General features: G+C 31.6%; 1 protein-coding gene across 1 annotated transcript in view; it reads left to right on the top strand.

The window, feature by feature from the left end:
• Positions 1–15,965, top strand: part of LOC143075709 (uncharacterized) — a 35,986-nt gene extending 20,021 nt beyond the window's left edge. Inside the window, exons 18-28 of the mRNA XM_076251262.1 lie at positions 10–240; positions 3,872–4,325; positions 4,942–5,072; positions 6,133–6,366; positions 7,149–7,337; positions 8,594–8,754; positions 9,853–10,486; positions 12,079–12,211; positions 13,055–13,308; positions 13,827–14,001; positions 14,475–15,965. Of these exons, the coding sequence (XP_076107377.1) occupies positions 10–240; positions 3,872–4,325; positions 4,942–5,072; positions 6,133–6,366; positions 7,149–7,337; positions 8,594–8,754; positions 9,853–10,486; positions 12,079–12,211; positions 13,055–13,308; positions 13,827–14,001; positions 14,475–15,808 (3,930 nt within the window). The 3' untranslated portion in view covers positions 15,809–15,965. The remainder of the gene's footprint in view (positions 1–9; positions 241–3,871; positions 4,326–4,941; positions 5,073–6,132; positions 6,367–7,148; positions 7,338–8,593; positions 8,755–9,852; positions 10,487–12,078; positions 12,212–13,054; positions 13,309–13,826; positions 14,002–14,474) is intronic.
• Positions 15,966–16,380: the final 415 nt, after the last annotated feature.

Raw genomic sequence — 16,380 nt, 5'->3', positions numbered from 1 at the left:
TTTCAACAGATGCAACAAGAAGTTTCCAGCTTATTAGATGCTATTTCATCCCTTGGAACTATAATGGAAATGTTAAATTTTCGAAAACAACTTCCACTATATGTACAGCATGGTCATATGAACTCGACACAAGATAAAAAGTATGTTAATGATTTGGTAACCAGTGGATTTTACAGTGATGACGTTCGAGTAAATTTTATTGAATCTAACACACCGTCGGCAAAAGAACAGAACGTTAAGGTATGTTAAATGCCAAGTATTTATAGGTAAATTCACAGAAATAAGTTGAAACCATCGCAGAATATTTCAATGTATCGTTACGTTGATGACCAAATGAAAACAATTGAGAATGTCTAGCAGTTATGTATTGGAAGGAACATTTTAACATTAATGTCAGTGAAGTAGACACTTTGTCTGAATGGATCGAAGCTATTCGATCATGCATTCAGAAGCGCATTCAAAAACTACGATGCAATATGAGTACAAGGGTTACTAATCCTTTCAAGAATCCGGACGTTGTGGATGCTTTATCTTCTTTGCATGACAAATCTGTCGTGATTACAGCAGATAAAGCCTCCAATAATATTGTCTTCATATGTAAAAACCATTTTTTGAAATGTCTGACAAAAGAGTTTGGAATAAATAAAACTGCTGGTAACCCTACGTATTCTTTAACACCATTTACCAAAGACGAAATTTTACAAAATCATAAATCTGTCCTTTTTTCTTTTGGTATCAGCATCAAAGAAATCGAAAAAAAAATACCATCATTATACTGGATACTTAAATTACACAAAACTCGATGTAAAAACGATACATAGCTGGGTCTTCAAAATGCTCGACTAAAAATCTTTCTAAAGTACTGACTACTGTCCTTTCTACAGTTAAATATGGGCTTCAAAAATATTGTGATGAGATTTATTCTACCAGTTGTGTAAACCAGATGTGGATTCTTTAAAATTCGAAAGACCTACTGCTTAATTTTTGATCACAATCTTTGCAATTTTGCAGCAACATAAAGACTTTTGATTTTCCCCATGCTCAGTTGAAAGATGGACTTCATCATCTTATAAAACAGAGCTTTTTCTATAAAAATGGGAATCGTAGATACAATTTTGTTGTCTTCGGTTACAATAATTCATACTTTGTGAAGAATCACACTGAATCTACCAGAAAATATACTGTAGATGATATTATCAAAATGCTGGAATTTTTGATCGACAATATATTTGTTGAGTTTGGAGGATTTATATTTCAACAAACAGTCGGTATTCCAATGGGTACTAATTGTGCACCCCTACTGGCCGATTTGTTTTTGTACTCGTATGAAGCAAAATTCATTCAGAACCTTCTAAAGGACAAAAAGAAAAAAAAAACACCATGCGAAATTCTTTAATTTTATTTTCCGATATATTGATAATGCTACATCATTTAATAACCCATATTTCAGCCAATACTTACATATCATATATCCCAGTGAACTTGAAATTAAGGATACTACTGATACTAAAAGGACTGCTTCACACCGTGATCTTTTCCTCAATATTGACGCAGATGGACGACTTTCCACGAAAATCTATGATAAACGGGACGATTTCAACTTCCCAATTATTAATTTCCCGTTTCTCATCAGTAAAATACCCTCTGCCCCTTCGTATGGTGTTAACATATCTCAATTGAAAAGTTATTCTCGTGCTTGTTCACATTATACAGACTTCATATACAGGAGTGCTCCTTACGCAGAAACTGGTTCAAAAAAGTTATGAGGAGGACAGATTAAAATTGACACTCCGTTAATTTTACCTACACCATCACGAAGTGGCTGATCCATACGATTGTCTTAGTCCAAACTAGCTAAGGACATTTTTACCACATGTTAGACTGTGGTTTGTCCTTACGTCGTCTAATCTTTTAATTACCGAATGTGACTTATTCCCGATTGTGACTGTTTTGCTGAGTGTGTATTCGCATTACTATAAGACGTGTTAAGGTACTTTTCTATCCCAAATTCATGTACTATTTAGTTTTGATGTTATATTTGTAATTCTCATCGGATTTTGTCAAATGTTTTGACGTCTTTTCGGTTATATTCATGTGTAATGGTAACGAAAATTAATCACCGCCTTCATTTATTAGATTTGATTTGGTTCAACAAGATTTGTACAATGTATTACGTTTGCAGTTTGATTCAAAATTAACCGGACATAGAATATAGTTAATTGGCTAATTGCTACCTCAGTTTGATATTAATCATTTTGCAATTTTCATTGCTATTAAATGTAATATCAGTATTTAGTACAAATATAATTTTAAATCAATTATAATTCTATCTTATTTTTGATAGATAGTTTTATTCATTCAAATGTGAGGTCATGTTTTTTGTGCTGTTTTAGAAATTCAAATGTGACGTCATTTTTTGTCCTTTTTTACAATTTCAAATGTGACGTCACTTTTTGCGTTGAGGCCTTGACTAACTCGGGTGTGTTTTTTTGTGTTGGATTATGTCGGTTTATGTAATGTTTCCGGTTGTTTTATGTAATGAGTTAGTACTCCAGTTTTATCATGCATATCTTTTATATAGTCATTTTATAAAATTTACTGTTTGCAAAGGTATAAATTATTCTAAATAATAAGGATGTTCTTATCCCAAACAGAAAATCTTAGCCGTTGTCGGCACAACTTCTGGTCTTCAGTGCTGTTCAACTTTGTACTTGTTTTTGGCTTTCGAACTTTTGTTTCTGGGCGTCACTAGTAAGTCTTGTATGGACAAAACGCTCACCTGGTTTATCAAATTTTAAACATGTTGCCTTTTGCTAGCTATTATTCGTGTGTTTCTTTGTCCTATTTATTTGTATTGTAGTCCTTTAATGTTGTGTTGTGGTTTTAATGTTATATTCAACATGACCATTTAATCGGGAGGTTTGGCATGCCACAAATCAGGTTCAACCCACCATTTTTTTCTTAAAAATGTCCTGTACCAAGTCATGAATATGGTCATTGTTATATTATAGTTCGTTGAAGTGTGTGTTACATTTTAACGTTGAGTTTTTTTTTGTCGTTTGTTACCTCTTATAGTTGAGTGTAAATTCACATTATTATAAGACGTGTCAAGGTACTTTTCTATACCAAATTCATGTATTAAGTTTTGATGTTTTATTTGTCATTCTCATCCGATTTTGTCTATTGCTTAGTTGGTTTCTGTGTGTGTTACATTTTAATGTTGTGTCGTCGTTCTCCTCTTATATTTAATGTGTTTCCCTTGGTTTTGATTTGTGACCGGGATTTGTTTTTTTCTATCGATTTATGAGTTTTGAACATCGGTATACTATTGTTGCCTTTGTTTAAATTAATTGCTTTGTAGAAACATAATTCCTCAATATATACATATTTTACAGAATTCAAACTGTACTGATTTAAACTCTTTATTTAAACCCTACGGGGGTTGCAAACGATAACGTGACTCACTGTGTTACAAAGCCAACTCCATATACTTAAAGTGTTGGCAGTATATTCAATTATTTCCATCTTCCCTACCTGCATTGATTTACTTTGTAAAAATTCCAAAATATATGGATATCTATCAAGTAGTTTTTACTATCCTGGGGGATCATTTATAGACATTCACCGTAACAGCGAAACCATAATTCTAGAACATCCATTATATCATCTCCTGCGTTAACTTTTCATCCATGGTTTGTACGTTTCTGTTGAACATTGTAAAACAACATTGCCGCCAAAGAATTCTCTCTCCTTGAGTGATACGAACATTTTATAATACACAATGAAAATGAAACTGACGAAAGTAGTCAAATTTTCCGGAAGACGACAGTAACCGTTCAAATATTTTCTCAACTGTATATTATCTTTGAAGGTTACTATTTATGATCACACACCGTTCTCCTGGGATACAGATTCAAAATACATATCATCTAAAACAGTGAGTGTAACCATTGAAGACGAAGACGGCAATAACAATTCGGTCATACCATCAGAGATAAAGATTAAAAATACAGAGTTAAAAACACCCGTACAATCTGTTCAGATTGTTGTTAATAATAACGAAGCCACGTCACAATTAATAGTGTACAAATTATATTGGAATAATCCAGAGGATAGTTTGATATTTTTCATAGAAAATGTAGTTTCGGATTTCAATCATATTTTGTACGTGAGTCAACAAAACAATCCTTCAGAGGGGAATTACGACTGGAGGAAATTGATATCTTCTGAAGACCTAACATCTGATAAACTACAAGTCACTATTGACGAAAAGTTGTACTCCCAACCAACTCTCGTCTATGTTGGTGTATTACTACAGTCTAAAGGTATTTACATAGTCTATCCTGCAAGAACACGGTTTCAGCAGGAATTTTATACACTTTAAAATTAAAAAAAAAAAACCGCATTGTCGTATAGTCAAATTGTACTCATTTATTAGTAGGACAGTACATTAGAAAAAAAAACCAAAACATTTCAACTGAAAGATGTTCAATAAAAATTATTGTAGAAGTTAATTTGACAATTACGATTATTTTCTGTATAAAGATGTGGTATAATTGATGATTAGATAACTTTTCACATGAGACCAAATGACATAAAAGTTAATAACAATAATATGGCATTGTATTCTTTAACAATGAGCAAAATCCGTACTCATACATAGCTATTAAAGGTATTAAAGATAATAAATTATCAACCGAGAACAATAACGATCTGGTTTGTGTACAAAACCATAAACGAAGACAATTATAATATGTCTACAAATGACAATCACTTTAGTACATTCTTCTAGCAATGTTCAAAGACAAATTTAACATAATGTGTTATTCATAAAATGTTATGGCTAATCTGTAACTGTATTTCTGAACAAGTATTGACCACATAGTATTTAGAGGGAAACATAGAATTACATTTTGTGTACCTATATATTACATTTTGAAGGTAATGGAACCATAAGCAGAAGGAGACGTTCTGTACCAGCGACCATAGTTGAATACAGTATAGTTGGTATAACTGTTGGATGTAGAGTCTGGGATGATTCCAAACAAACATGGGACAAGTCATCATGTAAAGTAAGTCAATAATTGTCTTGGATCCTGTCAATACTTGGTTTCTTGTTTCGTGATCGAACAAGGCAATAACGTTTTACATGCCATAAAATAAATTGATAAGATGTAGAGTGTACAAAACGTTTACAGGTTTTGCAATGATCCTCAATTTCGACTAAAAATCGCATTTCTTGCTGAATGATAAGATGAAAGGTTATTTCGTAAAACACTTTTTATTGATCGTATGGTTTACCAGGTAGAGTAAGCACAATATATAAACTGTTATAATGATGATTCATACTTTCATGTGCACTTATTCTAATTTTTTTTAAATTGTCAAAAAAACTTCAAACAGCAAACTTAATCTTTTGTTACAACTTCTAATATGTCCTTATGACCTCTCTGACTACTCGCATTATGCACATGATTGATTAGGATAGAAAAGTATGGTGAAATTAGTTTGATGTCCGTATTAAGACTCATCTAAGTCATAGTCTTACATTTTTGGGATATTCTAGTCATGTGTGTAGAAAACCTAAGTGTCCCAAATTATTTTATATAAAATGAACAGTAGATTTAAAAAATACAGTTATATCAATGATAGTATTTGTCGATACAAAAATAAAGGCAACAGTAGTATACCGCTGTTCGAAACTCATAAATCGATAAGAGAAAAAAAAACAAATCCGGGTTACAAAGTGCTGATTACTGGGCTGGTGATACCCTCGGGACGATACATACACAAGCTATGATATCGATCCTTTAAAAACTTCTCAAAGTTATCAGGCTCATAATATAGGTTTTCAACACATGTTCTTCGTCTACGTGATACCTCATCAACAACACTTAAATCAAAACAGTTGGAAGAATAAGTCAAATATTAAGTTGAAGATGTCGAAAAACTACCATTGTGGCAACGACAAAGTATATATGGTGTTCCAATAGTTCAATATTATATAATCAAAACAAATATATTGTCTTCCCATCATATTCAACCGCAAATAGAAATACACAGGCATACGTTTAACATATGTATTAAAAAGAGTTGATGCAGTTTACATTTGCCGCCTTACTGTGATTTCAGATTTCAAATACATCAACTATCAACGATACTGTCTGCCTTTGCACGAATCCACCAGGAAATAGCTTTGCTACAACATTTTATGTACCACCAAATACCATCGACTTCGGATCTGTATTTGCAAATTTTAACTTGAATGACAATGCAGCGGTGTTTGTTACCGTCATTTGTTTGTTAGTTGTTTACATGCTTCTCTCTGTTTGGGCATATAGACAGGACAAAAAGGATCCAAGTAGGGTATGTTTTTCTTTTGTATTATAATAGATAAACATAATAAGTCATGTCGAAGGAAACGAGAGGAGACAACAATTATCGGCATCTATTTTACATAAGACCAAATGTGATGAGATGCGGGATATGGCAGTTTTGCGCAAACAATAACCAATCAACCAATCAATCAAATTTTACACATTTTGTGCGCGTCATCAAGTTGACGTACACTACCATTTAAATGATAGCAACTTTACGTTAAGTCAAATCTATGTAGGAAGGAAAATGTTGTATGAAACACAAACCCTAGATTGTAGTATAAACAGACACCTATGAACGCGTTTCTCTTGGAAAATTGGCATTTGTAAAGAGACAAACGAAAAAGGACCTGTCAAGAACTCGAGATAACATGTCTATAATGTACAAGCAAAAGTGTTGGCATAGTTTTTACTATGTTTAAGATTTGGCTTTTTAACAGTAAAATAAGATACAACGCAACATACGTTAACAATGTTTACTTATAACATTAACTGTTATCAAATAGAATTAGTCAAAAATTCTTAGTTTTCTTTGTTTGTTCAGTAATATTCAATAACTTGAATTACCAAAAAACGAATATTTTATTTTATATTACGATACGGAAGAATTAATTATTATAATAATTTTTTATATAAATATATGAACAAATTTAACTTGTTTTTCATAATTTCGTGGATTTCATTGTTTTATCCATTTTATTGACTCGTCAGATTATGTGAACTCTTCATGGCTTCGTTGTTTTTTTTTATAAAAACATTTTCTTGTTTTAGTGGGCAATTTCTTATCTATCTGATAATGCTCCCTATGATGAGTATTTGTATATAGTAACAGCTTACACTGGATTACGTCGACATGCAGGGACCACTTCTAAGGTCCGATTTATGGTGGTAGATGGGGATGCTTTAAAGAGCAAAAAGGTGAAAACAAACATCAGATGTTTAGACGACTTCAACCACAAGGTGATTACAGTTTCCCAATATTTAAATGTATCTACAAGCTTCAGGTCTACTACAATAGGCAAATGACTTACAAGAAATAAGCAGTCATGGGTCGGATACTTTGAGAATTTTCAATTTTACCATGCTTAACAAACAATTCTTTATAAATTATTAAAAGACAATGGACTTTAATCCTACAAACTGTCCCAGGGTTTTTAAAAAAGTATTGTTGTAAAGAACGCAGGATTTCACATTTATTTCAGAAGCACGTTTGATATTGTTTTCGCATACTACATCACTTTACATTTTATACCATGTTTTAAATCATACACACAACCTAAAAATCCTGATAAAATTCAAGATCTTTCGTTATGGCTCGGATGAACAAGTTATTTAAATTAAAACACACACTCCAATGTCCAATCGACACATTATATCAGCATAATGCCACTTTTGCCACAAAATATTTCGAGTAGGAGTTTGCATTATCGTTTAAGGTGGTACCCAACACTTTCGCTAAAATTATTAAAAAATGGCTCGTTTAATTTTCTTAAAATTTTGTCAAAGTATTTACTTTGATCCTTTAACAAAAATATAAAAATTTCAAAAATTTTGAACCAACCGTTTTATCAGAAAAATTATACTGGTTATATAGCAGTTTGACAAACACTAATTTTGATCATTGAGAAGCTTAATATTCCCTTAACAAAACAACGTAATTAAAACGTTTAGCTGATTTCACAGAGTTACCTCCCTGTAGTGTTAGGTACCACCTTAAATTTGATAGCATCAATGCGTTCTACGCAATTTATCAAATTTCTATAACTTTTTTTCTGCTATGTTAAAAATGGGCTCAGTTGAAAAGTTAAGTATTTTATTTTATCTTTATTTTGTAATTTGATGTCCAATTATCTTGTCTTGTATTATTCAAATGAGACTTTTAATGAGATCAAACTTTTTACTGCACATTGTCGTATTTGATTACTTCATAATAAAGACACTTACATATATACAATAAATATATACATTCAATTCATTATCTAATCAGATTTAAACAAAGGTATTCCTTTTTACAGAAGGAAAGGCAAACATTCATAAAAAGACAAAAAAACTTTTTGGGGTTAAAATAAAATCAGTTATATTTTTTTCTTTAAAGATAATTTCATCAAAGATACAAGGCAATTCATTGTGTATGCCAAATTTCGACGGTAAAGTACGTTCTGATCTAAACTAACACATGTATATGTTTTTTTTTATGATTCTTTTTAAAATGACAGGATTTTGGTACTGGTAGTGTTAGAAGATTTGTTATGAGTATGTCAAAGCGTATAAATGACCCTGCAGTGTTGAAGATTTGGCATGATAACAGCGGTATTGGAAAGCATGCGTCGTGGTATCTTAATAGAATAACATTGGAAGATATTCAGACTAATGAAAAGTAAGACATGCATTACAGATTATTGTTAACACACCACATATGATATATTGCATTACAATTATAGCTCAATATACTCTGATGTAGTGAATTTTTAAATCTTAATTATTTACACTCACGTATTTTCGCGTTTTATGTCAATTAAAGGCAATTCAGTAAGATAACCAGAAATAATAAATTGATATAAACTATAAAATATATATTTGCTGTAGTGAATTTAAAATTTTTCAATTATTTACACTCAATATATACGTATTAGTTCAATTCAAGGGAATTTACAGATCAGACATAATGTGTTGTTACATGTATTACATGTATCTATGTTATGCTTATTATATTAACTAATCTCTTTAAAAGTTAATACAAAATTTAGATCTGAGGCCCCGATATGAAAAAATATGAAACAATTCAATTGAGAAGAAACCTAGCGGCCACATTTATTACTAACCAATTTACGAAACATAGCAGACAAATATTGAGGTTGTAAGGTCAAATCTGGCATGTGGCAGCTGCGTTTTAGTCTTTTTTAATGGACAAGGATTGTCACTTTACCTACAGAAGGTCAATCGTATTCATTCCGATTTCCTTCACTAAGAAAAAACAGACCACCACAAAAAAGGACAAATATAGTGGTTTTAAAAACTTATCTAACAATAAACTGATGAAAACTATTTCCTGTCGCCCTCGGCAAATGCTTGGTAACTACTGCAGGTAAGATTGATGTCTACAAAAATTGGCAAATATTCAGTTTTTTCTGAAATAGTTATCAAAGGTACCAGGATTATAAATTAGTACGTCAGACGCGCGTTTCGTCTACATAAGACTCATCAGTGACGCTCATATCAAAATATTTAAAAAACCAAACAAGTACAAAGTTGACGAGCACTAAGGATCAAAAATTCCAAAAAGATGTGCCAAATACGGCTAAGGTCATTAATGCCTGGGATCAGAAAATCCTTAGTTTTTCGAAAAATTTAAATTTTTGTAAACAGGAAAATTATAAAAAATGACCACATTATTGATATTCATATCAACACCAAAGTGTGGACTACTGGGCTATATATAAATGTTTCATTGACGCGTTGTTTATTTTTCTTTTAGGTTTAACTTTGTGTGTAACAATTGGCTATCCCTTGATCATGAAGATGGAAACATAGAATGCGCAATTCCTGTCTCAGATAAATCTGACACTGAAACATTTTCGTTTAATTTCAACGAAAAATCAAGAGAAAATGTTACTGATAGTTATTTGTGGTTATCAGTACTCTTACGACCAGAATCTGGTGTTTTTACAAGGATTCAAAGACTGACATGCTGTCTTACTTTGTTATTTCTAACTATGATTACCAATGCTATGTTTTATGGACAAGACAACGGAAGTAAATTAACAATTGGACCTCTCACCTTCTCTACGACAGGGTTTTACATTTCGTTTATTAGCGTTTTGATTGCAGCGCCACCGATATTTCTAATAACGTACCTGTTCAGGAATTCTAGACAAGGCTTGAAAAACACAATTGAGAGAAACAAAGAAGAATATAAAACAACATCAGACCTTCGATTTTCTTTTACAGGTGTATTGATAGCTTGGATATTGATATTTATAGCGGTGTTCCTCTCAGGATTTTTTCTCATATTATATAGTATGGAATGGGGAAAATCAAAATCAGAAGAATGGCTGTTGTGTTTCTTTTTGTCGTTTTTTCAATCTATATTTCTGATAGACCCACTAAAAGTAAGTTAATCAATTATTTATATAACAGACTTTATTTTGCGTTTTATATCTAAGATGATGACTGGTTTTTTTTATATTTTAAAACATGTTGAAAGAAACCAGGCCTGACAATGAGAAAGGTATCCGCTAGTACCGTCTAAATAAAACTTCTCAAAGTTCAAGGGGATTGAAATTCAAAATTCAAAATTCGAAAGAGCAACATACACCAAGGTTTCAGAAATTCGAAGGGTTTAGTAGAATTGAAACATTTGATAAGATTTGTATTTCTTTAAAAAAAAATTACCGCATCTATAACGTTTCTATGTTTCAGACCAAAGGTTTTGACTACTAGCAAAGATGTGTGTTCTATCATCGTAACTATAGTTGTCACTGTTGAAAGATAAATCAGATTACAAAAAGCACACAGTTGTGCCAAATATCGATTCACATTCTAAATTAACAAACAAAAGATTTATTTTATAAAACACAGAGTTTAGTAACTGTCTTTGTCTCTTTTTTTAGATTTAGTATTTTCAGTATATGACTTTTACAAATTAATATCAGATACGCCATAATTGTCTGCATTTTTTGAGAGACAAAAAAAGAAAAAAGAAAATACCTAGGTAGCATTTGAATTTCCTAAGTTCAATCGAATAGATAACACGATGGCCAAGAAGAGAATTATCGACCAGAACATTGAATAGAAAACATATGTGTGGTTTGAACAAATCTAGCAAAAACAGAGTTCAATTAAGGTGCTTCGAAAGAATAATTACTTGCTGCTACACATATTTAGACAATATACGTATAGTGTCTTGAAATATGAAATTTATTTGTATGAGGCTTAGAAACGGGGGAAATGCGAGGTTATACCGAGCATTTCCTCTGTTTCCTGCCGAATACAAATACATTTCATATTTCAAGACACTATACGTATATTGTTTTTATACTGGAATCGATAAATAATAATAAAAAACATTAATAATGATAAAAAAAAAATAAAAAAAATATGTAACAAATATTGTTGAAAAACTGTTCGGAATTTCCCTCTTGGGGTACCATAATGAGGCATTTCCCTATGAGCGTAGTCTAGGCGGTAAAACATTGACAATTTCAGGAATTAGAAAGGGAAAATGAACTTGATTAATAATATTTAATAAACATGGTACATAAATTACCAATTTGAAGACATAACAAGTATAAATTCACAAAAGTTTGACCATTGTTACTACACGTTGTCATAGTTGTGACGTGACGTTGTTGATGAAATACAGTAGTTCTGGTAAGTAGGCGGGGCTTATAGGTTAGTTGAGGTCATTGACGTATAAAGCTAACGCTTATACGTATAGCTATATCTGTATAGCAAAAAAGCTGATTGCAGTATAAATGAGATTAACTGTTTCAAAATGAATATTTAAGGCAAAATCAATAACTTTACCACTGACATGTGCTACTAAAATTACTTCAAAGGGTCGCATGCTTAGACCCATTTTTTATTCTGGATATTGAGAATAGAATCTGAAAAACGAAAAAAATATATATATTATCTGTATAAAAATTGTTAATTTAAGGTAACCAAAGACATTGAAAATATACATTGGTGTTTATTACAGATAATATTTATGTCAATCATCCTCTCATGGATTGTTCAACCACGCAACAGAAACGCCAACTATAATATAGACATGCTTCGGTCAGAAACAAAAAAACATGCCATATCGGCAGTGATGAATTGGGATTATAACGGTCAGTACTATATTAAGAAAAACATTCGGACAGATGATCTTTTTAGGAAAATACCTGCACCAAGTCAGGAATATGTCAGTTGTTTTCCAGTTGTTCAGCTAGTTGTTATATTTTTATAATTTAACTTGGTTTTTGGTATTTTGTTTTTCATTGCTTTTAATAGAAACGCTTACATGATAAATATATACAAGAGAAAACTGTAGACATTGTTATCGAAATCAGTTTGAGCGATTCATTGAGATGATAAGTGTAACCTACTAATAATAGGTAAATATAGTTTGTTTTTCATCAATCCATTACCTATAAATCGAAAAAAATTGTTCGAAGAGACAAGACAGCTACTCGAATCTAAATATAGTTACTGACAAAGCTGAGAACCAGCAACACAAAACATTGGTTATTCAACACGGTTTTGTTTGTTTAAATCTGAATTATAACGTATCAGGGAATATCCCCTATGTTTTAATAATAGGTATTTAGCTTAATAATTGAACAGTAAAACAAAACATTTTTTTCTGCATGCAAATTGCAATTAATTGTTTTATATAGATGTTAAATACTTTCAATCGTTTTTGTGATCGTTTTAATGAATTCAACTACAAAGATACATGAATCATACTCATGAAGTTGACGATAATCTGTTGAACGTTCATTATTGTTAGTTTGTTTTTATATAAAGTAATGGTATACCACCACATTCGATGCATACAGTGTAAAATTAAGACTTCCTATTTTAAAAAAAAATTATAAACAACAAAACTAATTTGATATATTTTTTTAAAATTTGAAGCAGAATTATTCTCGAAGTTTAATGGTTAATTCTATCATGTCTATCTAATGCAGAAGTTATTGAACCGGCTGTGAATCCTCTTAGACCGGAGCATGTACAGAAACTGAGGAAGAAGCGCCAACTACTTATGCAAAGCAAGAATACTATAACAGAGTTGATTTTATATTTGATGTTTCTGGCCATTTTGTACGTAATCAGTTTTAGTAATAGAGATCCATTTTGGTATTATTCTAAGGAACATATTGATCAGCAGATTATAACAGAAACCAATGTTACAAAGACAGATGGACCGATCAAATTCAGTCAGGTAAGATTTGTCAGGTAAGATTATCAGGTAAGAATTTGCAGGTAAGAAATGTCAGGTAAGACGTTTCAGGTAAGAATTGTTCGGTAACAATTAGCTTAATGCATTATCAGAAACATGTGTGTAAATACTCTCATCATAGATACCAGAATTTACTTTTGTATGTGCGCTAGACGCCGGTTCGTCTACAAACGATTCATCAGTGACGTTCTAATAAAAATATGTTAAAAAAGCCAAATAAAGAAGAAGTTAAAAAACATTGAGGACCAAAAAATCCTGAACGTTTTGCTTAATACAGCTAAGGTATTGTAAATTAACGCTTTACATGTAATGTTAATAGTCGACAATAAATTAAAATCTTACCTTACAAGTCCTCTTCATTACTTGCTACATAAACTATTAAATAAACATAACCATCAAATTGTACGGATACGAAACAAAATTGTGAGCATGGCTAGTTTATAAATGAATAAATGATAAAGTCATGTGATCATCTTTGACGAATTTCTTAAACTTTACAGGTATCAACAGGCGAACAGTTATATGCATTCATCAGTTCTACCTTACTACCATTCATGTTTCCAAAACTTTCTATTAATAATGTTGGATTAAATGCATATGCAAGACTATTCACACAAGATCAAATACATTTTAAAGTAGGACCGGTGAGACTGAGACAGCTACGAGTCAAAGAAGGTAAGTGCCTCTTTTTTCTAAAATGTGTATTAGTAACAACAATTCTGATTTAATTATTTTGTATATATTTTTATATATATATATAGCATGGTAATAAAATCAGATTCGAAGTTATATGAAATTTCAAATTCATTAAAAAAAGATAAATATATTTTTTATATACTTGAAGTTTTATTAAAAAGCAAGTGTTCATTTTATAAGAATTTTCATAAGTGCACTGCGATTGGGTCATCGTCTTTCTGAACACTTAACATGCTAAATAGTCGTTATTTTCCTAGTTCAGTGATCTGTTCTACGAGACATAGTGTAAGAACTTTGACAATCGCACGCAGGCAGTGCGTGGGAAAAACCGTGATGAAAGAATGTTATCAATCTTGCACTGGAAGGTTAATACTTATGACTAATTTTTCAAGAACAAATTAAATACAACAAATCATTTAACAGATACACAATTGTTTTGATTTTTGTTTTAGATTCTTGTCCTGAGTCCGTCTTGTTGAACGTTACAACCCAATGTTATGATAAATATTCGCTGGTAGCCGAGGATGAAGACAGTTATTGTGTTGGATGGAAAGGTCCACCGTGTGCAGCTGACGAATCAGTGTACAAAATATCGTCTGCTTCGTGGAAACACGTGTCATCTTCAGATATATGGGGTCTCCCAATTACGGGAAAGCATGCTCTCTACGGCGGAGGCGGGTTTATAGCTGACTTGAATGTAAACTTGCAGATATCCAATCAAATGATTGAGGAAATATTTAAATATTCATGGATTGATCGCCAGACACGAGCTATTTTCATTGAGTTTACACTGTTTAATGTAGACGAGAATGTTTTTATACATGTAACTTTGCTAAATGAGTTTCCGGAAACTGGAGGAGTATTAACGTCACATGTTATCAAACAGTTTAGACCTTATCAACATGTCGGAGGTGTAGGAATATTAACTTTTATTTGCGAAATAATAGCTGTTATTGGTATTTCCATATTTTGCGTTAAGAAGATCATCTATATACATCGCACTGGAAAGAAATCATTGCAGGATATATGGAATATATTAGATATAGTCATAATTTCACTATTTATCCTATGTACGATAACATATATTGGACGATTGGTAAATATAAGCCTTTCTATGGATAAATTTCAGAGAAACAAACTAAAATTTGTAAATTTCAGTCATATTGTATTATGGGATGATCTATTTAATATTTTCTTAGCGTGTGATATATTTTTCATTACGCTTCGACTGATGAGAATACTGAATTTCAACAACAGAATAAACCACATGGGATACATCTTCTCTCACGTGAGCAAGGATGTATCAGGTTGTTTGTGTATGTTTGTTGTCGTACATCTATCATTTGTGTGTTTTGGTTACCTTATCTTCGGGCGACATTTGGAAACATATAAAAACATGTTTGTTGCTGCCACGACGCTTACAAATGCTATTATTGGTAAAAACACCATTAATGATTTGTTCGTTATAGAACCCATTCTTGGTCGCTTGTACTATTTCATGTTTGTTGTTTTTCTGTTATGGGTCATAATGACTATGCTGAACGCAACTTTAAATGTTGGAATATCTAAGGCGAAAACAAACTTTATAAAAAAATCTTCAGTCATTAATGCTAAACATATGTGGAGCTTGGTTGCGGAAGCGATAGAAGTCTTCATACCATTCGACCTGCAACGTAAGAAAAGAGCTAACCTTCATCGATATAAAGTAACAAAGGATGCATCGTTCATAGCTGAAGAGATTATACAGGAAAAACGTGAACCGGTTATATATTTTGATAACTATTAGATATTGTTATTTAGCATTTAAAACTAACAGTGAATTGATCTTTCACTACAAATATGTATAGCGCTTATCAAAATAATACTTACATGACTGTCAATAGACTATAAAACCTGTACATGAAATATTTGTATGTGAATACGATATGTATTTTTAAAACTGTTTGGAGTACAGATATATAGTATATAAATAAATTGACATTAAAAAGTAGAAGTGTATTTGTACATCACGATCAATCAATAAAACGTACATTAAGCGCCGCACCCTATTGGTGCGGCCAACATGCATGGTTGAAATAACACATGTAATTGACACTTACATCGTATAACTAAACTGCTTCATTACATTTCGATGTATATGAGTGATGTTCTGTTACTCATGAATCAACATATAGTGAGTTTTTTCAGCCATATTTAGTATGTCTTTCCAACCACATTTTAATGAGTCCTTACAACCACATAACCAAAGGAATTTTAGATTGATGATACTTCTGAAATTAAAAGGTTTTTTTGAGGTTTGTATCTTTACAAAGATTGAAAACTTCACTCATTTACCTAAGACAAACGTGGTTATTTTTT

This window comes from Mytilus galloprovincialis, chromosome 5, assembly GCF_965363235.1.
Source record: "Mytilus galloprovincialis chromosome 5, xbMytGall1.hap1.1, whole genome shotgun sequence".
In the NCBI taxonomy this organism is placed as follows: domain Eukaryota; kingdom Metazoa; phylum Mollusca; class Bivalvia; order Mytilida; family Mytilidae; genus Mytilus; species Mytilus galloprovincialis.
Note: the sequence above shows the minus strand (reverse complement) of the source record. Positions and strands in the feature narration are given on the sequence as shown.